Genomic DNA, 22,368 nt, shown 5'->3' with positions numbered 1-22,368 from the left:
AATTTAATAATATAGAAGCCACTCTCCACTGAAGTAGGGTGCAGAGATGCCTGTGTAAGAACCTACCAGAGTATGCACCAATCTCCTGAATTCACAGCTGGACTAAGATTTGATTCCTGGCTCACAAACTGTGGTCATGATCAGAGATGCTGTGTGGAGCGGCAGAGCCACTATCACATCCGCAGCCCTGTTGCACATGAGGGCTGGAGCCAAGGAAGATTGCTGCGCCAACCTGGAGCTGATGCAGTGATTGAGTCCAAATTGGGTCCAATGCCGCTGCACAATGGCAGTGAAACTGGCTTGGGTACCAGTGGATCCCAGGCCAGGTGAGCCCCTCCCTGCCCTCAGAATGCCCCATGTTTCAGGGCTTTCTGCTGGCTCCCACCAGCAGCACTTTCACCCACTTGCACATTTGGTGGAGTGAAGGGGAGGTTGGCACTGATGAAGTGAAACTTACATCACTCCAGTGGTGGCTGATGCGAGACTCACCTAGCCAGGTGGAGGGACACTTCATCCCAACTGATCCCCCTCCCACAAGGGCGTGTGTGCAAGGAGCGGGCTTGGATTTCTCTATCCTTCTCTTAATTATTACACTGAACTTGTTCACTAGATAACTAAAATGTTACCACTGCATATCCAAATAGCCAGCAGTGTAAAACCTTACACCAGGAGACATTTTCTATAGCAACTTTTAAAGAATTTTTTTGCTTTCTTTTTCTAAAGACTCCCTTTCTTTCTTTCTTTCTTTCTTTCTTTCTTTCTTTCTTTCTGCAGAAGGAAGTAAATGAAACAGTGCAGGTGATGTATGAGCAGACCCAGCAGTCTGAAAACACAGATGGGTCACAAAGAGAGTCAGAAGCTCTGAAATCTCATCTGGAAGAGGAACGGAGCAAGAAAGCTAGGGCTCAGCAGGAGCTGGAAGAACAGAGGAGCAAACTTCTCATGCTGAAGACCCAGCGGCCTATTGAAAGAGTGGAGGAAAAAGAAGTGATGGAGTACTACAGAAATCCAGCTCTGGAGAGAGACCTGTCCAAAATCTCTCATCAAATTGAGAATGAAAATAAGAAGAGAAAGGGTCTACAGGCAGATATTGAGATAATGAGCAATAAGGTCCTCCAAATAGAGAAAGATAGGAAGGTTGTTAAAACTCAGCTGCTTACAAAAGAAATTACTAAGATAGAAAGAGACCCAAGCCTAGATGCCCAAGCTACCAGACTCCAAGAGGAAATCAGGCACCTCCAAGAGAATTCAGCTTCCTCCTCTGAACTTGAAAGGCTCAGGAAAGAGCTGCGCTTGCTGGAGCAGATGCAGCCAAATATCCGAGAGAAAGTGGTGGTAAAAGAGGTGGTGAAGCTGGAGAAAGACCCAGAAATGCTAAAAGCAATCAGAACATTGCAGATGCAAATTGATGAAGACAGTTTCAAGAGGAAATCTGTGGTAGATACAATAGATAAACTGAAAAGCAGAATTGAAGAGCTTGAAAAGCTGATTGCAACAGCAGAACCTAAAGTCATTGTGAAGGAGGTAAAGCAAGTGGAGCAAGACCCAGAGCTTCTTAAGGAGTCTTCCAAGCTTCAGACTTTCATTGATGAGGAGAGAAACAAGAACTCATTGTTAGTGAGTGAACTGACAGAGCTGCAGAGCAAATACAGCACTGTGGAAAAGCAAAAGCCTAAAGTGGAAGTTAAAGAAACAGTCAAGGAAATATTTTGTCTTGACCCAGAAACGGAAGATGAGATAGCACGTTTGAAGAGAGAACTCCAAGAAGCTTCAAGAAAAAGGTCAAGGGTTGAGCAGGAGGTGGAAACAGCCCTGACTGAGCTCAAAGTTCTTCGGTCTCAGGCACCTACTGTGGAGTTTAAAGAGGTCATCCAAGAGGTGGTGAAGATGGAAAAGAGTCCAGAGATTCTGAGAGAAATAGACAGGTTGAAACAGCAGCTGAATGACCTTGTGAATACAAATGGCAGGTCCCAAGAACAACTGATCAGGCTACAGGGCGAACGGGATGAGTGGAAGAGGGAAAGATCCAAGGTTGAAACCAAGTTGGTTACCAAGGAGGTTGTCCGATATGAGAATGACCCTCTATTAGAGAGAGAAGCTGAACGCCTCCATCAAGAAGTACGCAATGCATCACAAAAGAGAAGAGCAACCGAAGATGCCATCTATGACCTGCAGAACAAGTATATGCTTCTGGAGAGGAGAAAGCCTGAGGAAAAAGTGGTAGTCCAGGAGGTAGTTCTTACACAGAGAGACCCAAAGCTCAGAGATGAGCATAACAGACTAAGCAAGAGCTTGGATGATGAAGTGAGCAACCGCCGGCGCCTGGAACGTGAGGTCCAACAGCTTCGGGCTGTGGTGGAAGAGAAAGAGAAACTGCTTAACTTCCAAGAAGACAGAAACAAAAGGCTTGCTTTGGAAAAGGAAATGCGGCAGATCACTTTGAGGATAAAGGAAATTGAGGAAAGCCCAGCCCCAGTCCAAGAAAAATTAATCACAGAGGAAGTGGTCAAGTTAGAGAGGGATCCAGTTCTTGAGCAGTCTAGCACCAACCTGCGAAATGAACTGGATAATGAGAAAGCTCAAGTATTGAACCTACAGAGGGAGTGCAAGAACCTTCAAGCCCAGATTGATGTTCTACAGAAAACCAAGTCTCAGGAAAAAACCATCTACAAGGAAGTAATCAGAGTAGAAAAGGATAGGGTGCTAGAAAATGAGCGAGCACGTCTCTGGGATCTGCTAAGCAGGGAGAGAACTGCCCGGCAGAATACAGAAGAAGATATCAGGCACCTCAAGGAAAATATTGAGAGAGCAGAAGGCATGAAGCGGACATGGTCCAGAGAAGAAGCTGATCTCCAGAAAACTCGGAATATGACAATGCAAGAAAAAGCCAATCTTGAGGATGAATTAAGGGAGCTGGAAAGGCAGAAGCAACAGAAAATCCTCTTCCTTAGAGAGCAGTCCAAGCTCCTGAGCCAAAGGACAGAAAATGACAGACAAAAGAAGATGCAGCTTGGTCAAGAGCTTTCTCTCCTTGAATCAGATATACTTAAAGAGAAGGATCAGATTTATGACAAAGAGAGGACTATCCGGGAACTCCAATCCAGAGTTAATAGGGAAGAACTGCACCATGAGACCCAGATGAGAGAAACAAATCTCTCCACTAAGATTTCTATTCTGGATCCAGAGACTGGCAAGGATATGTCGCCCTATGAGGCCTACAAGAGAGGCATGATAGATAGGAGTCAATATATCCAGCTGCAAGAACTAGAATGTGACTGGGAGGAAATCACAACCCTGGGACCCAAAGGGGATATTTCTGTCCTCCTTGACAAAAAGAGTGGGAAGCAGTACTCCATTGATGATGCCCTACGGTTCAGGAGGATTACAAAAGAAGAATACCAGCTCTACAAGGAAGGCAAGATCCCCATCTCTGAATTTGCTCTGCTGGTAGCAGGAGAAACTAAGCATAATTCATCCCTGTCTATCGGTTCAATCATTTCCAAGTCTCCAGTAACATCTCCTGTTTTCCAACAAAAGCAGAGCTTCTTCCCCCCTGAGTCACAGATGGCTTTCTGTGATGATACCTTTCCTATTGCTGGTGTGTACGACACAACCTCTGACAACAAGTACAACATAAAATCTGCACTTGGCAAGAAGCTGGTGGACCCAATGACAGCTCAAAAGCTTCTAGAGGCCCAGGCTGCTACTGGGGGCATTGTGGATCTTATCTTGCGGGATCGTTACTCTGTCCACAAAGCCATTGATAGAGGACTGATTGACAACACCTACATGCAGAGACTGCTGAATGCTCAGAAGGCTTTCACGGGGATTGAAGATCCTGTCACCAAGAGAAGGCTGTCTGTAGGAGAGGCAGTCCAGAAAGGGTGGATGACCAAGGACAATGCCTTTCCTTATTTACAGGTCCAACATCTGACTGGAGGGCTAATAGATCCCAAGAAAACTGGTCGTATCTCAGTATCAGAAGCTGCCCAGATAGGCATGCTTAGCAGTGATCTGGCTATGATGCTGCAAGATGAATCAAGCTATGAAAAGGATCTTGTTGACCCTATCACCAAAGAGAAGATTCATTACAAGGAAGCCATGTCTCGTTGCCGGAAAGATCCTGTAAGTGGGCTTCTTCTCCTCCTTTCCACATCTGATGGATACCAGTCATACCAATCAGCAAACCAGTCACCCACATTGCCCCAGTTCAGGCACTGAGAAAAGGAAAAATCCTCAGCAGAGCTCATACACTATCTGTAGATGAACAAAGTGCCTAGCAACTATAGATGACTGTGTGCTATTCTAGATATCTAGTCTTCATTATACCAAGGCAGAAAAACATCTTAAAGATGCATTTCTGAAGGTAGAAGGGTTCTAATGCAAAAGTAACTGTACACTGTAGGGAAATAAAGGGGATTTTTATATGAACAAACATGCTTGGGAAACACTTTCTCTGTACATTTATGACAAGTTTGAAAGCATGTGTGTCAAGGTGCTTTGAGTTAGATTGTTGTCATGCATGCAATAAAAAAGTTAAAATATTTAAAAGACTCCATTAGTTGTCTTTAAAAAAATGGGGATACTTCCTTTCACCCTGATGCATGTGCGTGTTAGGATCCCAATCATGAGTCAAAGATTAGTAAACCACAAAATGGCTGAGTTAAAGGAATGAACCCAATAAATTTACATCATATGACTATGGAGATCCAAAAACTAAAGTGCAAAAGTTTACATGGAAACTCAAGATCAAAGAATACACAATTAGAAAACTAACAGTCAGCTCAAGGCAGGACTGTGGGCAGTAAAAGGCAAGCAAAAGTTCACCAGGTTAGCAAGATGATGTGCAACAATAAGGTCAGAGTCTTGTTTTTAAAAGACAAACACCTTGGGATTCCAGATTCCTAGCTGTACGCCATTCATGAAAAATGCCCATGATGCATGAGAATGTCCCATCATAGCCGCTCTTGTCCATAAGGACATTTTAGAACCATCAGATCTTATTAAAAGATTTATTCAGGCATATATTTTGTTTTATGTAGTGCGTACAAAAACAACTACAATAACATTAACAGTTTATGATGAAAATGACTTAAAACACCAGTAGCAAGGTTTTAAAAAATAAACCTATAACTAAACAGTGATTTTGATCCAAGTAGACAGAAGGGGGGAGGGAATTTTCACTAATTTCCTCTACAACCTCCTAAAATATTCCAGAGGGTCCCCCAGCCCTTCAGAACATTTTCAGTGGGCATCAGAGGAGAGAGAGAAGGAATCTCTCCCTCTTTCTATAAGCAGGAGCGTTCCATGAGCAAAGCATCTGTGGATCCAACCTCGTGTAGTGCAAGGTTGGCAAATGAAGTTATTAATATTAATAGTTATTATTTGACAACCTGCACTATCTAGCTCATTCAGCCTTTCCCTTGGCACACTGATGATCAAAAATGTTCACATTCTCATTAAATTAGAATTGAAAACTCTTAATATCCTTGAAAAGCCCAATCACGTCTCCAAAAAGTCCATCCTTAACATATGAGGGTGTTTGGGCCTTTTAAACTGATTTCTTGTTCTAGTTTGAGGGGAAAAGTTTCCTACCGTAAAAAGGTATGCTGATGAAGGATACAAAAAGAAAGTACAATCTATTGCATTTCTGGGTGGTTCCATAATGTCTGGTTCCCCCACAATGTCCTCTTGAGCATGGTTAATCACCACCAGTGTGGTGAACCCCCAGCCAAAAGCTATCATATTAATAAGAGGGAAGTAAATGTCATGATATCCCCTGTGGCACTGTACCTTTTGCAGGCTGTGCCACCTAAATTTCTATAATGTCTGTGATGCAATATCTGGACCACAGCAAAGATCAAATTATAGGTGGTTGTTGACGTTGGATTTAGCTAAACTTTTGCCCCATTCCATCACTTCAAATAGACAGCAATCTTACCAGGTCACATTTCTCCTCATCAAGTGTGAAGAACACCAAGTTTGTCTATTTTGAAAGAACATGTAACAGCCATCATAAGGAGCCGTACCATTTAGAACAGTTAAAATCTATATGAATATAATATTAACCCCAGGAAAAGCCTGAGAACATCTAAACCAGAATGAACAAGTTTCACCCTCTACAGCCATTCCAATTCCAACTGCAAGCTACTCCCTTGCTCAGTTATTAGGAAGGGTTAATCCAGAGGGCTATTTCAGTGAAGCACTGCCCAGAGCTGCCTCCTCTCATGGGCCATACCGCTCTACCACACATTGCTCTTTGGTATCCCGCGGCGGAGTCTGCCAGAAATATTGGTGGGTCAAAGCTGCTTTGGCTGAGATGCGCCTGTTCGGATCATACAGTAGGAGTTGCTGTAATTAAAAAGGGGACAAATATTTATTTGTTTCAATGGATTTATGCTGTGGCCTTTCTCCCAAAGTCCTAGCCAATTACACCAACATACCTTTTTTGAAATCTGGGCATTATTCATGTAGTACCAAACAAATAAGACTTGTCCAATAGTGAAAGAGAGTGCTGGGGGCTCTCTATTATGTATGAGTAGAGATAATGAGAATGCACCCTAAAGCATGGAGTAGTGATGCCAGTCACTATAAAACTGGTGATAATTTTTGTGATTGACCTTGGACTAAGCACAATTAATAGGAATTACAAATGCTGTGCTGTCCTGTGGGGATTACATGACTTGTGGTGAGTGGGGACTGAGTTTTAATCATACTATCCAAGTACATTTATGTTTTTCTCAGAAGTAATTCCTACTGATTTCAGTGTTACGTACTTCCAACATTTCAACCTTAGTCTTACTATAAGCAGACTTTGGCCAGCCACTGTTCTGAAATACTAGTCTTCTACTCCCAGAATGGACATTACATACAATGATAATACAGGTGCACTGACATAATCGGCAATGGCATGAATCACTTTAGGGTTAAGGTTAAATATCAGATTGATCTGATGGATGTGATTCTGGTTCATGACACACTTGCCAAAAGGATTTAAAAAAACAAATAAAACCCTTTGTTCCAGCCTTTTACTTACAACAAGTAAGTCTCTTCCATCTCGGTCTAAGTTTGGAATTAGCACCTTCATGTCTTTTCTTGGCCATTTTGGGAAATTCCCTTTGTAGTCAGGAAGCTGAGTCACTCCTGGCCACAATGATTCAGTAGGTGTACCAAGAGTGCGGAAAATGCGGAAGAGCTGATCAATTTCAGAGTCCCCAGGAAACAAGGCTTTTCTGGTCACCTGCAGGAAGAAAAAATGATGGCTCACTCATCTACCTTTTCATATGATGCACTTTGTATATAACCTTAATCTTTATTCAAGTAAAGCCCCAGGGAGAAGGCAGGAAAGAAATAGTGCTAATCTTTTAGCATTAACTACTTTGTGCTAAAGGAGAAAGGACAAATGCACTGAACACTACTCAAGATCCTCAGAAATGCATGGTGGGGGTCAGGGAACGACTTCAGGCTTGTTGGATCTACTATGATTTTTTTTACTACAATCCTAAGATCTATCACTCAGAGCCAGCTACAAAAGGCATGCAATAAGAATTAAAGTACAGGGCACCTTTGGGGACATTCTGAACCTAGGTGTATGTTTTCAGTCCTGAAGTGAACTGAGCTCACAGTTCTTCCACACAAAAGTCCACACCTGGTTAGCTTTCTTCATTTCTGGTACCTAATCTAGGTGGAAAAGTGTTGTCGTCCCCCCGGCTGCTACTATTAAATTTGAGATCATGGTTGTAGACAACCTGTCTGCTAAGAATTCATCTTGATTTGTTTGTGCGAAGTTTGTAAATGTTAGATAACATCAGCTATTTATTGAGCATTCATTTTGATTTGTTTGTGTGGAGGTTATATGTTGTTGTGTCAAGTAATTATTCTCTCACACTTTCTAGTACATTTTTTCATTGCTTTCCTTACTGCAAAAAGTCCAGTTTTGGGGAGAAAGCAGGTTTGTTATGCAGTGTCAAATCAACTTTAACTGTGCAACCTGAATTTCCCAGTACGCCATTGGATCCCTCCCAAAAATAGTGACAGTCTGGAAGCATCCTCAGAGTCACAAACCACTGTTGATCTATTGCAAATGACTCACAGATCTCTCTACCCACCCCTAGTGTATTTCACAAGGCATCACTGTTTCAGATTCAAGGCCACAATGGTCAGGAAAGTTTCATGAATAGTGGAGGTTGGGGCAAGCCATCACAATGTAGACACAAAAGGTCTACTGTCACATGATCCACCAGATGGCCCCACATAGAAATCCCTGGGCAAAGCCAGCAGGATCAGTCTGTTACAGCAAAAACAACAAAGAGTCTGTGGCACCTTAAAGATTGAGACTGCATACACACCATAAATACAAAGCACATTGCTACCCTCCCCCAAGAATCCTTGGAACTGTAGTTTAAGGGTGTTGCTAATTGTAGCTCTGTAAGGGGTAAACTACAGTTCCCAGGATTCTCTGGGGGAATCTTTAAATGTATCATGTGTACATAGCATATCAAATTTATTATGGCATAAGCTTTCATGAACCACAGTCCACTTGTCAGAATCCCTAGGAGGGCAGAAATTTATGCTAGTTTAACAGTCGCTTCTTAGGGAACCATAATGCTGTGAGGGAAGCTCTTGATCTCTTAACAGAATTCTTAATACTCTGACCAAACTACAGTTCCCAGAATTTTTGGTGGGAAGCCATAACAGGAATCCTGGGTCAGTCATTATTCCTCAGCATAACCTACCCCAAAGTGGAAACCATATACACTTGGCCAGAGCTTGGACGTAGTAATTACTTAGGAAAAATGAATTACTTGTAATTTATTATATTTTTGAGGAACAAGTGGGTAGTTTCTTTACATTTTGATTGTACTAGAACAAGGAGTAATTTCATTACTTTTGAGGTGTAATTGTAATGTTTCCAGCATTACTTTTGGGCATTACTGGGGCAGGGGAGCAGGGGAAGTCTGCTCTGATTATTGTATGAAAGTCATGTGCCTTAAACTGGGTATCTGCACGGCTGAGAGAGTGTGCCAGGGTGGCGGATTACACTTGGTTTGACATGCAAAGCTCTGAGCAGTAGCCTCTGCCTCCCTCCCGTGTAGAGACCACCACTACTATCTTATGAGATAAAAAAAAAAATTACTACCCTGTGTGTGTGTGTGTGTGTTTATTTTTAATGTTTTAAAAAGTAATGTAACTGTAATTGTAGTGATTACTTTTGAGTAAGGTAAAGTAATCAATTCATTTCATAACAATTGTAATTGTAATGTAATTTTTTCCTTTTTGGGACCATATAATAGTAATTTATTCCTTTTTAAAGGTAATCTTCCAAGCCCTGCACTTGAGGTACTTGGAGGAGGGATAGAAAAGTAGAAAAGAGTTTGGTCCTTAAAGATACAAGGGGATATTTCCCATTACCCCTTTCTTTTGAACCAACAGATGTGTAGCATTCCATGCTTCGTGCCACAATTGCAGCCATAAATATTCCTTAATGCTAAGACATATCTCATGGTTTTGTATATAGAAGGTTCCAAGTTCAATCCCTATCATCTCTAGTTGAAATGATCAGATAGCAAATGAGGGGAAAGATATTTGCCTGAGATCTTGGAGAACTGCTACCAATCAGAATACATAATACTGAGCTAGATGGATCTTTAGTCTGAACCAGTACAAAGTGATTTCATATGTTCATTTGACCACCTTGTAACAAGAAAATAGGGTTTTTTCCCCTCTGGGATGTGAAATCCTGAGGGGAGTTCTTTATAACCTGGAATTCACTGCAGAGAGAGGGGCAGAGGAGGAGTATCATTGGCTTCATTGAGGATATAAGTTACCAGCTTATATATAGATACATACACACATATAGTATTAGGGAAGCTCTAGGAAAAGGTCATCCAACCAGGGCTATTACTGTACTGATGTGTTTTGTTTCCAGAAAAGAGTAAAAAAAAATTAAAAAGGTAATTCAGCACTTTGTGCATTGTTCATCTGTGTCTACAAGTTTTGTGATATTTTATACCCTAACATGACAAGTTTCAGTTCAGCTGAAGATGCTAATATAGAAGAAGGTATCTAATACAGATACCCTGTTCTATATCACTGTCTTGAATCTCATTTGAACTAAATCTTCAATGATGTTCAGTCATGTTTTGCTCTGCTGAGATCATAGGGTTGAAAGATAACAGAAGGCCCCATGAAAAATATTTTATATAAAAAACTGAGATGTATTTGTATGAAGCTTTTTAAAAAACAAAATGGTTCGATTGACTTGGCTTTTCAGTATTAGCCATGTGGTGGGCAAAGCTGAAGGAAAAGACTAACTTTTACAGTTTTCAGATATTGTGAAGAATATGACAAGAGGGACTGCATGTCCTTTAAGTGCCATAATATCATCTTTACCCCTTTCTTCTTATACAGCAGCAACCTCTAGTGGCTGCTGCCACACTGCACTTTTTTTATATCATTCAAGATGCCTTTAAAGAATCTTAGGGTAGGGATCCACTTACTGTTGTGCCAGTTCCTGTGTATCTCTACCTGTTTTCTGAAAGCAGCAGGGGCATACAGTGCTAGTCAATCTCTACCCCTTTTTATTCTAAAACCTGGTCAGATCAGCTCCAGTGCCCTTTTTTTAAATTCAGCTTCAGACAAATTTCACAACAGATTGGTAGATCAACCTGTTGCACTTCCAGGTGTAGCCATTGGAAACACTTTGCTGTGGGCTCAGGCAGACATAGTGATTGGCCCAACACTTTGCTGTGGGCAGTCCTGGAAGATCTGAAGTCAGTAGTGAGGAAGGGATGTGTGTCCAGCCAGGGGCAGACTTCAAAACACAGCCAGAAAAACAATTTTCACTACTTTTGAAGTGACTAGTGTGCCCACAGCCTTGTTCAGAACCCAGTCAACATGTGTTGAAAGCAAAGAGAAATATCACTGATCTACTATTTACCTATAGCACTTCTCTCAATAAAAACATAGGAAGCTGTCTTATATCAAGTCAAACCACTGGTCCATCTAGCTCAGTATTGTTGACACCGACTGGCAGCAGCCCTTGGGGCAGGGGTCTTTCCAAGCCCTACCTGGAGACACTAGGGACTGAATGTGGGACCTCTTTTTGTGCAACTCATGTGCTCTGTCAGTCACTGAGGAGCAGCCCTTCCCTGTTGGCTATGGCTCTTCTTATCCTCATGTATAGGGAAAGCCAGCTTCGTGCAATTGGCCAGTCAGAAATTCAAGGTGCTTAATATTCTAAATGGGTCATTCAGATATCACAGATGGGTGATTGGTCATTTTTAAAACTTATCAGATAAATTCAGGGTTAAATGCTGAAAAAATATGGGCTAGCATTTTGATGACAATGTCATATCGACTCTATGAAAATTTGCATGCATAAGGAGCACCCTTCTAGAAGCACCCTCAGCAAATTAAGAAATAATGAACCAAGCTAAAATGGAAGCTGCATTCAGCAGAAGAAATTTTAACATTCTTTAAACTTGGATTTTCTGCCACAGTCCCAATGTTTCCTCAGTAACAATCCCTATCACATTAATAATACAGTAGGAGGTGATAACATGGACCTCATAATGCAATGCATTTTATTTATTTAAAGATTGATATATAGCACCCTTCACTGGAGCTTCCAGAGTAGTTGACAAAACCCAGATAAAATGTACAAATAAAATGTAACATGTTAAAAAAAGAAAAACAGGTTTCTTGTTCATTTTGCCTGTAATGAAGAAGCAGATATCAGAAAACCACAGCAGCAATTGATAACACAGTCGTTTTCATCCTCACAGCAGTTTTTAACAAGATCAGAGAAGAAGAAAGTCTTCTTGAAGACTCTTATTTAAAATGGACAATGGACTGCCTTCAAGTCGATCCCGACTTATGGCAACCCTGTGAATAGGGTTTTCATGGTAAGCGGTGTTCAGAGGGGGTTTACCATTGCCGTCCTCTAGGGCTGAGAGGCAGTGACTGGCCCAAGGTCACCCAGTGAGCTTCTTGGCTATGTGGGGATTCGAACCTTGGTCTCCCAGGTCATAGTCCAACACTCTAACTAGTACACCACACTGGCTCTCGAGATTTAAAAAAGGTAGAAATATTGTATTTTGAAAGCAAAACTTGATTCTATGACACAGAATTAGAAAAAAACAAGAAACCTTTGATTAGACTATTGGCACTGTATATTTCAGAGGATGATACATTTTTAGATATTTGTAATGCAAAAGTATGTGCCCATTCAGTATCACTGACTTTTGATGTCATCTGGAAAACAAACTGCATCCGTCACTTCTTTTGCCAAAAGACAAATATTGGTTTTGGGACTCACTTTCCATCTTTGGGCTCAGATTACAAATTCTGTTCAGAAAATCTAGTCCAAGATCAGACTCTGAAGAGACAGATGATGTCTACAGAAGCTCTCTCCGTTGTATTCTCTTGGGAGAGGGAGGAGGGTTACGTTGTGTAAATATAATCAAGGCACACATTACCAGGGCCGGTTCTAAAGGGCGACCAGGTGGGGCACTGGCCCGAGGGCCCCTGGAGCTACCTCTGCTCACCTTCCGTGGTCTGCGGCATCAGTCGCAGATCGCAGACCAGGAGCTTCCATCTGCCCGCCATTCCCTTGCTCCACCTACCTGTCTCCTGCCTTTTAGCTTTGCCCTTAATGAAGATGGCGGCCGAGGTTTCCCTAAGGTGCTGAAGCCCCTGCCACCATCTTGGTTGATGGCAGAGATGCGCGCGCATAGCACGCATGCATGCCATCAACCAAGATGGCAGCGGAGGCTTCATCCCCTTAGGGAAACCATGGCCACCATCTTGGTTAATGGCAAGACTAAAAGACAGGCGACAGGTAGGTGGGGAGGGGCTGCGTGCGTGCACACGCACACACACACACCAAGGCCTGGGGAAAGTTGATTCCCAAGGGCCCCAGCATGCCTGGGGCCAGCCCGGCACATTACTACACAAATTTTCATGAGAAATAAACATATTATTGTGTCTAAAAAGCTGTGCCATTTTTTGAAACAAAAAATTGAAGTGCATTACCATTTCAGCAAATATGCAGCCAATGCTCCAGATATCCACAGCTGTTGAGTAGTATTTACAACCCAGTAAAATTTCAGGAGCCCGATACCATAAGGTTACAACCTAAAAGGAACCACATTGAAAGTTTAAGTCCAATTTATACTTGTTCAATGCTTCCCACCCTCAATTAAAAACATTTATAATTGAGCCCATAAACTTTTACACTCCAGCTTTTTGCAAGAAATTGTTCTCACTCAGGTGATGTCCACTGGAATCCAGCATGGCCTCTAGATTGCCAGTCAGAAAAGCAGCTGTTCCTGTCCCTTAGCTCACAGTCCTCCTCAGCCTGCTATGGGACAAAACATAGTCCCAACAGTGCTATCCTATCGCAGCACATGGGAGAGGAGACTAGCCTAAGAGATCTGCTGGAGAAAGGGGCTCAGGCAAGAAGGCAGCAGCCTCTTTTGCTGCCTTAGATTGTTTAAAAATCTAAATCTCGGGAAAACAGTTTAGTTTGCTGTAGTAAACACATACCTTCAAAAAGAACAAATTTATTGTGGCATACGCTTTTCATAAGCAAAATGCTCCAATAAATATATTAGTCTTGCCTCAGGACACTAAAGATATAGAGACAGTATTTAGGTTAAAATTTGCCTATTCTAGTTCCAATGCAGTCTCTGCTGAAGGCTGGATTAAATATTAGCTCTTTCTGTGGGTACTTTTCTTTCCTCTTCTTATCAAATAAAATTGCCATATCCATACAAGTATTTCATAGGGAGGAAAATTCTACCAATGTGGAATTTCTCCCTTACAGCAGTACTCTGATGGTGCAAATCTGAGAGAGAGAGAGAGAGAGAGAGAGAGAGAGAGAGAGAGAGAGAGATGGGTTGGTGGAGAATATTCACTAAATCGGACTTGGTACCGGATTCCAACTGAATTTGACAGTTCACTATCCTTTTGGACTGCCACCAATTTCTTCTGGCATGGATTTTGTGGCAGCGGCTGCAATCGACAAGATTTCTCCCCCCCCCGAATTTCCCCCCATTTTACATAATGATCTTCGTAATCAAAGCTGTTACATTCTTAACTACAAGTATGATAATGATCGTCATTTGTCCATTATATACTACCAAAAAAAAGTGCTATTATCGCAATATAACGTAAAAAATACTGGCTGTCTGGTCTGCCCTAGATTATATATGTCATCAATGTTAATTATCAAATCATCCAGCAATTTCATGTTTTCAAAGAAGACATCTCAGAGCATTCTGAATCTCCATCCTCTTGCACAGGAAACATTATGATGATGAGACTGACCCATGCTACCCACCCTGCTTTCATTGCTGCTGTCCTGAGCTAACCAAGGGCTGTCTCTCTCCCTCTCTGTGTGTGCTAAATGTGTGTGTGAGACAGAGAGAGAGAGAAACAGAGAGAGAGCAAAAATACAAGGTGATACTAGTGATGGTGGTGATGATGCCGCAGTACTGCTGACAAATTAATTTGAGAATAGTGAATAGCGAAGGAGGGGAATCATTAAGCACCACATCAGTTAGCCTGAGGCAAGAGACTCAAAGGTAATTATCTGCCTCATTGATATGTAAATAGGGGAAAAACACATGGGACACTGTGATCATTCATATAAGCTACCTAAAAATGATGCAAATTTTTTCCTGCCACAAAACAATCACATCGAACACTGTGATCATTCATGTAAGCTACCTAAAGATTATGCATTTTTCCCGACACCAAAAAAACATGTTAAATACAGTCATCATTTACATAAGTAGTTACGTTAATAATTACAAAAAAAATTGCTACAAAAAAAAATCCCCCACAGATTGAATCACCCAAAAAACACACACAGCAGATTGAATTGGCAAGTGCCAGAGCAAGCAGGAATTAAAAAAGGGCAGATCAGGATCAAACAACAGCCTATTGGAATCCAAGCGGATTGGAACTATGCAGTGAACCCTATCCCTGACACACACACATATACAGTGGTGGCTGGTGTCCATTGGGACTGGTGGGGCAGAAGTCAGAGAGGCCAAGGGTAGGTGGAGCCAGAGCCAATGATAGGCAGAGCCAACTAACTCTCCTCCCTGTTAAGTTCTGCAAAAGCAACTTGTGACTAGGGAGGAGGAGAAAGCTAACAGCCAGTGCCACCCCCTAAACTGGTTGTAAGAAAGGAAGTAGGCAGATGGAGGCTGACTGAGGGCTGATGGAGCACAGTGGCCCTAATGACCCACTTGCCTTAATGAGCCAGCCTCCACTGTGTGTATGCGCGCGCCTTCTTAGGAGCTGATTTGGCAACATTCTTGTCTACTAACAGCACTACAAGAGAGAAGGAGAAAATGACAAACATTACCTCATGAGTGTAAGTACGCAGCGGAACACCAAAGGCTCTAGCTAGGCCAAAATCAGCTAGTTTGATGGCCCCCATTTCATTTATAAGCAAGTTCTGTGGCTTCAGATCTCTATGAATGACTCTGTGGGAGTGACAGAAGCTCACACCTTGTAGAAGTTGATGAAGATAGCTCTAGGAAGAAACACAAGTTTCAGAGCTTAGGCAGTTAGCACATAATACCGCACAGCTCATCAGGATATATCTCACATTTCTGCTTGCATGCAGAGTAAATGGGTTCCATATACAGGGTTACTATTTCTCTGAGCCTTGGTCACTCTGACTGATCATGTTTTTCAGAGTCAGGATGGTAATATCTGACAATTTTGGTTCTCTTTGTTTCTAGTCTTAAATTCAGTTCTCCACATTTTTGCAGCAATTTGTGTCTTTTTTAAAAAAAATCCTCATGAAAATTTTCCAGCGTTTTAGTGCCATTTTTTCCAAATCAACGCATTTTTCTATGCAGTTTTGACAAATGTACACATTTTTGCAAGCAATTTCTCCTAATATAATACATTTTTATATATTACTTTCATTAATGTATTCATTTTATGCACTCCCCATAATATAAGTATTTTTGTAAACATTGGATGGTTGGGGAACTGCATTACAAAATTTGGATAAGTGCAAATTTTGAAGAATGGCTGTGTTTTGGTTCTCATATTGTCTCAGAAAGTGTGAAACTGATAGATTTGCCTTTAAATGAGAACTGAATTGAATTTTTCCTCCATCCCAAATTGGGAGAGAGACTGGGGAAGTACTAGGCTGCTGGTTCTTCTTGATCTTTCAGCAGTTTTCAACACCACAGATCATGGTGTCGTTCTGCAGTAACCCAAGGGTTAGAAGTTGGAGGCATTTTATTAGTGTGGTTCCACTCCTATCTGCAGGGTCACTACCAGAAAGCAGTCTGCTGCTTGTTCCTGTAGCTTTTTGGGCTGTGGAGTCCCACATGGGTTTTCTGTCCCTTATGTTATTCAATATGTACATCAGGGATGGAGAACCTTCAGACACAGGTATAATTAGACCCACCAGTGTGACCAGATAAGAAGCTTTCCACATTCCTTGTTAGGTGTTATAAGGATGACCCACTTTTTCTGGCATGGCTCCTGTGTCTTTTACAGTGAAAGGATGTATGCCAGGAAGAAATTCAACAACCTAAGCTTTCCTAACCCACCCTTTGCCTTATTTGTTGTTTGTCACACAGTTTTTAAAGGCATTGGAGCCCTATCAGATGGAAAAAAGTTGAAATCCTGATGAGGGAAAAAAGAGGACCACTATGTGAATGGCTCTGCAATGCTTCAAAGTCTAAAAGTAGCGGTCTGGCCCTCTAGATGTTGTTAACTACAACTCCCATTACTCCTGACCATCAGCCATGCTGGCTGGGGCTGATGCGAGTTGTAGTCTAGCAACAGCTGAAGGGCACTGCATTGGCCACCCTTGCTTTAGTGTCGTGCTGAAGAAACAGCCTTAAAACGCAATGTTTCTCTTTTGGCATTACAATGTCTCACCTTCCTCAGAGCTAAAGCAAGCCTGAACCTGGAGAATTAGATAGAGAACACCGACAAGATCTTCAGCACCTTTGAGGCCAAGTTATCTCATGATGGTATCATCCCAGCCTCACCCAATGCTTTGCAGGATCGTGCCAATGAACTTCAGGTGAGAGACCCCTGGAGTCAGAGGGGCATTACAGAGTAGGAATGGAGCAGATTATTCCATTTTCATTTTCTTCCACCAACAGGATACATGAGAGAGCTGGTCACTGAAATGGCTTGCTCATCCATTAGAAAGCCAGAGCATGATAGATCTACTACTTTGCAAGGGATAACAAATTACATCTCTTCAGTGATTAATCTCCTTAATGAGATCTGAACCCCAGATAAATTATCTGACTACACAAATATCTTCCAGTTCTCATCTGATTCTGCCTAAAATCACTCATTTCTATCACTTGGTCTCTGTTCAAGTATCTTTACTCTTCTCCATTCGGAAGCCTATTGAGCATGAGCTGGTATTGGAGACCTGATGACATTAACCTAAGAGACCTCAGCCAAAGTCAATTGGCCTTAATGGGAAAAAAAGGGAGGACAGCTATGTGAATGGCTTTGAGATACTTCACATTCTAAAGCACTGGTGGTCAAATTGTGGCCTTCTAGATGTTATTAACTACAACTCCCATCATTCATGACCATCACCCATGCAGACTGGGGCTAATGGGAGTTGAAGTCCAACAACACCTGGAGGGCTACAGGTTAGCTGCCCCTCAATTCTTCATGACAGAAGATGGACAAAATATCATTTCTCCAGTTGTGCAGATTAATTGATTGTGTGTGTGTGTGTGTATGTGTAACCTTCTACCTTGACCAAACTTAAAGGCAGCTCCCCTGTACGAGATGAGTCCATGTACTTCTTAAGGTCCTGATCCAGGTATTCAAAGACTAGATAGAGTTTCTTCTGACTATGTATCACATCAAGAAGCCTGGAATAAAAATTAAATCCAGTGACTGTCTAGTTTTGGAAGAACTAACATCACTCCAATACATTTCTCTTTTTTGTACAACAGAATGAAAGTCAGTGTAGTATGGTAGTTAGAAAGCTGGATTAGGACTGGGGAGATCCAGGTTCTATTCTCCATTCCGTCACGAAGCTCACTTGGGCTGTCTTTCTCATCCATACGTCATATGGTTGTTGTAAAGATAAAGGGGCAGAGGGGGCAGAGAGAACTACATATGCCACTCTGAACTGCTTGGAGGATGGTTGGGATAAAAATGTAAGAAGTAAAGCAAATAAACTAGCCATTGAATGGAGGACCCTGTTTGCACCACTGTGTTTTCCAGTAGGAATTACCGAGCCTCTCCTTTGCCTAAACACTGGCCATTGTAATGCTAATTAAGTTAAACATAATCTGCAGTATCTAATCTGCACCAAGGCTCCCCTGTTGCAGTTCATTTCATTTCAATTTGTCCCTCATTTTCTCTTGTGCTGCTCTTTGTTCATCTGCAGACTCAGAACATATCTGCAAAGAGCCCTAATGAACATAGCCCTGATGAGAGACACCACTTGGGAATAAGAAGTGGCGCTCTAACGTAGCACCTGCTTTCTATGCTATTGACCATGGCCTCAAGCCAAGATCACTGCCCCAGGGGGTCTCACGGCCCCTGAATAATCAGACTCCAAACTATTGAGTGGCAGCTCAAGACATTTTGGGCAGAGGAATGTAAAGCAGCCTACCAACCACCCAAGACTGTTTGCTCTGTTCACTAGGGCTCTTTGCAGATATGTACCAAGTCTGCAGATGAACAAAGAGCAGCACAAGAGAAAATGAGGGACAAATCAAAATGAAACAAACTGCAACAGGGGAGCCTTGGTGCAGATTATTTAGATACTGCAGATTATGTTTAACTTAATCAAGGTGTCCATTGAAAAAGTCCCAGATGTCAGCACTGGATCATAACTTCAATATAGAAATAATCTCCCTATTCCATGTTTATATTAATCTAGGAAATATCTTTTCCCCCAATTAAATTTTATTGTTCGGCAATACTGATATATGTTATAGATGAAAAGGACACTTCACATTTGCACATGTGTTAACCAAGTCTAGTTTTTCTTACCTCACTATGTTTGGATGTTTCAATTCTTTCAGCAGAGAGATTTCTCTGATTGCTGTACTGGGAACGCCTTCTGTCTCCCTGTGGAGAAAGAGATTTGGTATCAAGCAATCAATCAAATTCTAAGGAATGCTTTACCAGCCATCAGTGATTATTTCTGCTCACATATATTTCTACGGAATGCTCATGGGGCTTGTCAGACAAACAACCAAAGCAAGAAGAAGGGCTGCCTCACCGATCATGACAAAAGAAAGAGAAAATGTGGGTAACAGGTACAAGATTAATATTTTAGTAATTATGGAGCATAAAATATCTGAACAATTCAGGAATAAGATGTGATAAGCCCAATGCATTTCAAGTAATACTGTTCTTCAGGGGATCTACTACAAGTGTTAAAATACAAAATTAGGGAGGAGACAGCCTTTCTCCTTAATGACCTGTCATTTTCCTATAAGTCTTTTCTCCTTTTTGCATGAACAAGCACAAATACAGAAATTCCAGAGCTGCAAACAAAACCCTCAACCAATATCACCTCCACCATCTGGCTCTGTCTTTCTTATAAGATGAACTATGAAATGAATGAAGGTATAAAGTGACCTTAATGGCAACCTATCAGTTTAGCTGTTTGGTGGGGTCAGGACTATGCAAGGATTTTGCTGTAACGGTATTTGAATGCTGAGTAGTGCAAATAACTAATGAGGCCTTTGGGATGTGGAGAGATGTTACAGATGGAGTTGGAAGTGCTGGAGTAGAACCGGAAGAAGAAATGAAGATAGATTCTAGAGCAGCCTTTCCCAACCAGTGTGCCTCCAGATGTTGTAGGACCACAATTCCCATCAGCCTCAGCCAGCATTGCCAATGGTCAGGAAAGATGGAAATTGTGGTCCAACAACATCTGGAGGCACACTGGTTGGGAAAGGCTGTTCAAATGTGTAAACCATGCTGGGAGATAAAAAGCCTTTTATAAGTTGGTTAGTAATACTGAACATTAATGTGTAAATCCATTCAGAAAGTTAATCATTTGATTTTGTTTCCTATCTGAAGAGATCCATGAAGAACCTATTCCTGTGAATGTGTTTGCTATTCATCCCACTGCTATGCCCTTGAACACTCAGCACATAGCATAATGCAGTAATCTTACTGAAGCTAAGCAAGTCGGTGGCTGGATAAGGAACAACTGAGAGCCCTATGCATAGTCCAGAGCTTGGAAAAGTTACTTTTTTTGAACTACAACTCCCAGCAGCCCCAGCCAGCATGGCCACTAGATTGGACTGATGGAAGTTGTAGTTCAAAAAAGTAACTTTTCCAAGGGGATATAAATGGATTGGGACCTAGAGTGTTAATACTTTTCCTAAGGAAAATCATTCCACCCACTCAGAGTTGCTATTTGCTCCAACAGGGAAAACATATGTGTACACGCAGGTGCTATTTACAATTTTTTTTAAAGAGACAGATACATTCATGTACAGTATCTCCATTGTCATGTCTAGTTTCGCCCTAAATTAGCCCTTAGTCTCCATGATTAAGGTGTTTGCAATTCTACTGTTAAGGATATTTTATGTTAACAGAGAGACCCTATTAGGAAGTCAAACTTATGTGAATAAACTCTACCCATGATTTTCCAGCATGATATTAAAAGAACCACCACCATATTTCTCACATCCTAAACATATTGCAGAAAAGACCAGCAGTTTTTTTAAAACCCAAAACATAACTGCTATTTGAAACCATTTCCTAAGTTTTAAGAGTAGCAGATTCAAGGGAACCTTTACTTACGAATCTAGACGGATCTTCTTCAAAGCAACTAACAGGCCAGTCTGTTTGTTTCTGGCCTTATATACTACTCCGTAGGTGCCTTCTCCAATCTTCTCCACCTTCTGGAATACATCTTGGAATGTTTGCATTCTTTGTCTTCTTACTTGCTGCTATAACATTTACCCAGACTATTAGCAATAGTCCTACTGAGCCATCTTTATACACCATAGCATTGCATATCACAATACTTTTCATACCCTTGAAAAGTAAAAACCCAGATCCACCTGGGTTGGTTTCTTAGCCAGGCATGAGACCCTGGCTTTCTCACAGCCAAACCTTAGCCACTATACACCACACAGGTCCTCAGGTATGTTTGTTCACCTCTCAGTTGCAAATTAAGCACTTCATGTTAACAGTGTGGATAAAGTGGGCAGAGAAAACATTTTCTCCTCCCATATACTAGTAGTCAGGGTCACCATCACCAATGAAGCTGACTGGCAATAGAGTCAGGACAGACAAGAGAAAGTGCTTCTTCACACAGTTCATAATTAAATTATGGAATTCATGGCCACAAGATATGGTGTCTGTGGAGTGGGGTAGGTAACAGCTGGGGTAGGTAACAGCTATTGCCTTCATGCTCCACTTGTGAGCTTTCCAGAGCATCTAGTTACATTGTAGGAAAAAGGATTCTGGACTAGATTAGTTTTTCTCCTTGCTATGAGTAGGAGGCATGATAAAGGAAATGGGGATGCCACATCAAATCTTCCTCAATTGGGGTTCTCTATTTCACTATTTATTTTATTGTGTAACTGCACCTATAGAGCTGGAAATATTCTTGCATTATTTACCTCCAATAATGTTAATAAATTTCCTTCTTGACAAAAAAAAAGAGTTGGGAATATTCTGAATATAAACCATCATTTACATGTGAGATGCTCAGGAATACAGCATTCTTAAAGAAAAGATACTTGCTGAACGTTATCCAAATTGTGAAGGCCTTGGGCCCAGACTTCCAGCCACTGAGACCCAAGATGCTAGCTACTAAGCCATCTCCTTTCCCAACAGAGACGCACATTACTAACATGACAATTTAAGCATAAAATGTATGCTCTTGGTTCCTCAGAATATTTCCCACCTGTTCGTCTAGTCTTCTATTTGCCTCCATACCCTTCTTCTTACTGAACTACAGCATTCCCAAGGGGTCAAAATTCACCTCACAAAACCACTAAATAGTTGTTTTCAACCACTAGAGGGAGATAAAGTGTATGTTGTTATCAAGAATAATGAAACACGCACAGAAATATTTGTTTCATCTATCTTTGTTTGGTATACCTGTAATTTCTGCATCCCTTCCAACCAGGAGATTGTAGGAAGTTGGCAGGAACAATAACTGCAGGGTAGACTTACCCTGCCTCCAAATTATACATAAGGGGAAATAATCAAAATCACTTAATTTTGGTTAGTTTTCCTTTGTACACAGACATTTTTCAGAGACTTAGCATTGTAGCACAGACATGAGCACCAGAGAACACGTTATGAGGTCAGACTGGCAAAGCCAAGTAATTAATTAATAAGAAAGGTGCGCACACC

General features: G+C 41.5%; 2 protein-coding genes across 5 annotated transcripts in view; one reads left to right on the top strand and one right to left on the bottom strand.

Moving 5' to 3' along the window:
- EVPL (envoplakin) overlaps window positions 1-4,523 on the top strand; it is a 63,197-nt gene extending 58,674 nt beyond the window's left edge. For all 3 annotated transcript variants that reach the window (XM_061616252.1, XM_061616254.1, XM_061616255.1), the window contains exon 22: window positions 775-4,523. In XM_061616252.1, coding sequence (XP_061472236.1) covers window positions 775-4,221 — 3,447 coding nt within the window. In that variant the 3' untranslated portion in view covers window positions 4,222-4,523. The remainder of the gene's footprint in view (window positions 1-774) is intronic.
- Window positions 4,524-5,028: 505 nt separating this feature from the next.
- On the bottom strand, window positions 5,029-22,008 carry CDK3 (cyclin dependent kinase 3). 2 transcript variants are annotated; one of them, XM_061616247.1, is made up of 8 exons: window positions 21,914-22,008; window positions 20,800-20,948; window positions 19,027-19,104; window positions 17,771-17,891; window positions 15,380-15,550; window positions 13,036-13,137; window positions 7,037-7,240; window positions 5,029-6,351 (listed from the first exon to the last, which is right to left on the bottom strand). In XM_061616247.1, the coding sequence occupies exons 1-8, from the start codon at window positions 21,941-21,943 to the stop codon at window positions 6,226-6,228; spliced, it is 981 nt and encodes a 326-aa protein (XP_061472231.1). In that variant the 5' UTR covers window positions 21,944-22,008; the 3' UTR covers window positions 5,029-6,225. The 2 variants fall into 2 exon arrangements, with proteins under 2 accessions (XP_061472231.1, XP_061472232.1); XM_061616248.1 differs by having other exon boundaries at window positions 20,800-20,945.
- Between the last annotated feature and the right edge of the window lie 360 nt (window positions 22,009-22,368).

The sequence above is a fragment of the Rhineura floridana genome, chromosome 3, assembly GCF_030035675.1.
Source record: "Rhineura floridana isolate rRhiFlo1 chromosome 3, rRhiFlo1.hap2, whole genome shotgun sequence".
Taxonomy (NCBI): domain Eukaryota; kingdom Metazoa; phylum Chordata; class Lepidosauria; order Squamata; family Rhineuridae; genus Rhineura; species Rhineura floridana.
The sequence above is the reverse complement of the archived record's forward strand: the minus strand, read 5'-3'. Positions and strand labels throughout refer to the sequence as shown.

What these genes read in the sequence shown, in the direction of transcription:
- CDK3 (XM_061616247.1), bottom strand. Translation starts at nt 21,943, where the DNA reads ATGGAGGCAAATAGAAGACTAGACGAACAG. An exon ending in TGCGTACTTACACTCATGAG is followed by an intron (nt 13,138 to 15,379) that starts GTAATGTTTGTC and finishes GGTTCCTTTTAG; the next exon opens with GTTGTAACCTTATGGTATCG. An exon ending in ATGGAAGAGACTTACTTGTT is followed by an intron (nt 6,352 to 7,036) that starts GTAAGTAAAAGG and finishes TTTTAATTACAG; the next exon opens with CAACTCCTACTGTATGATCC.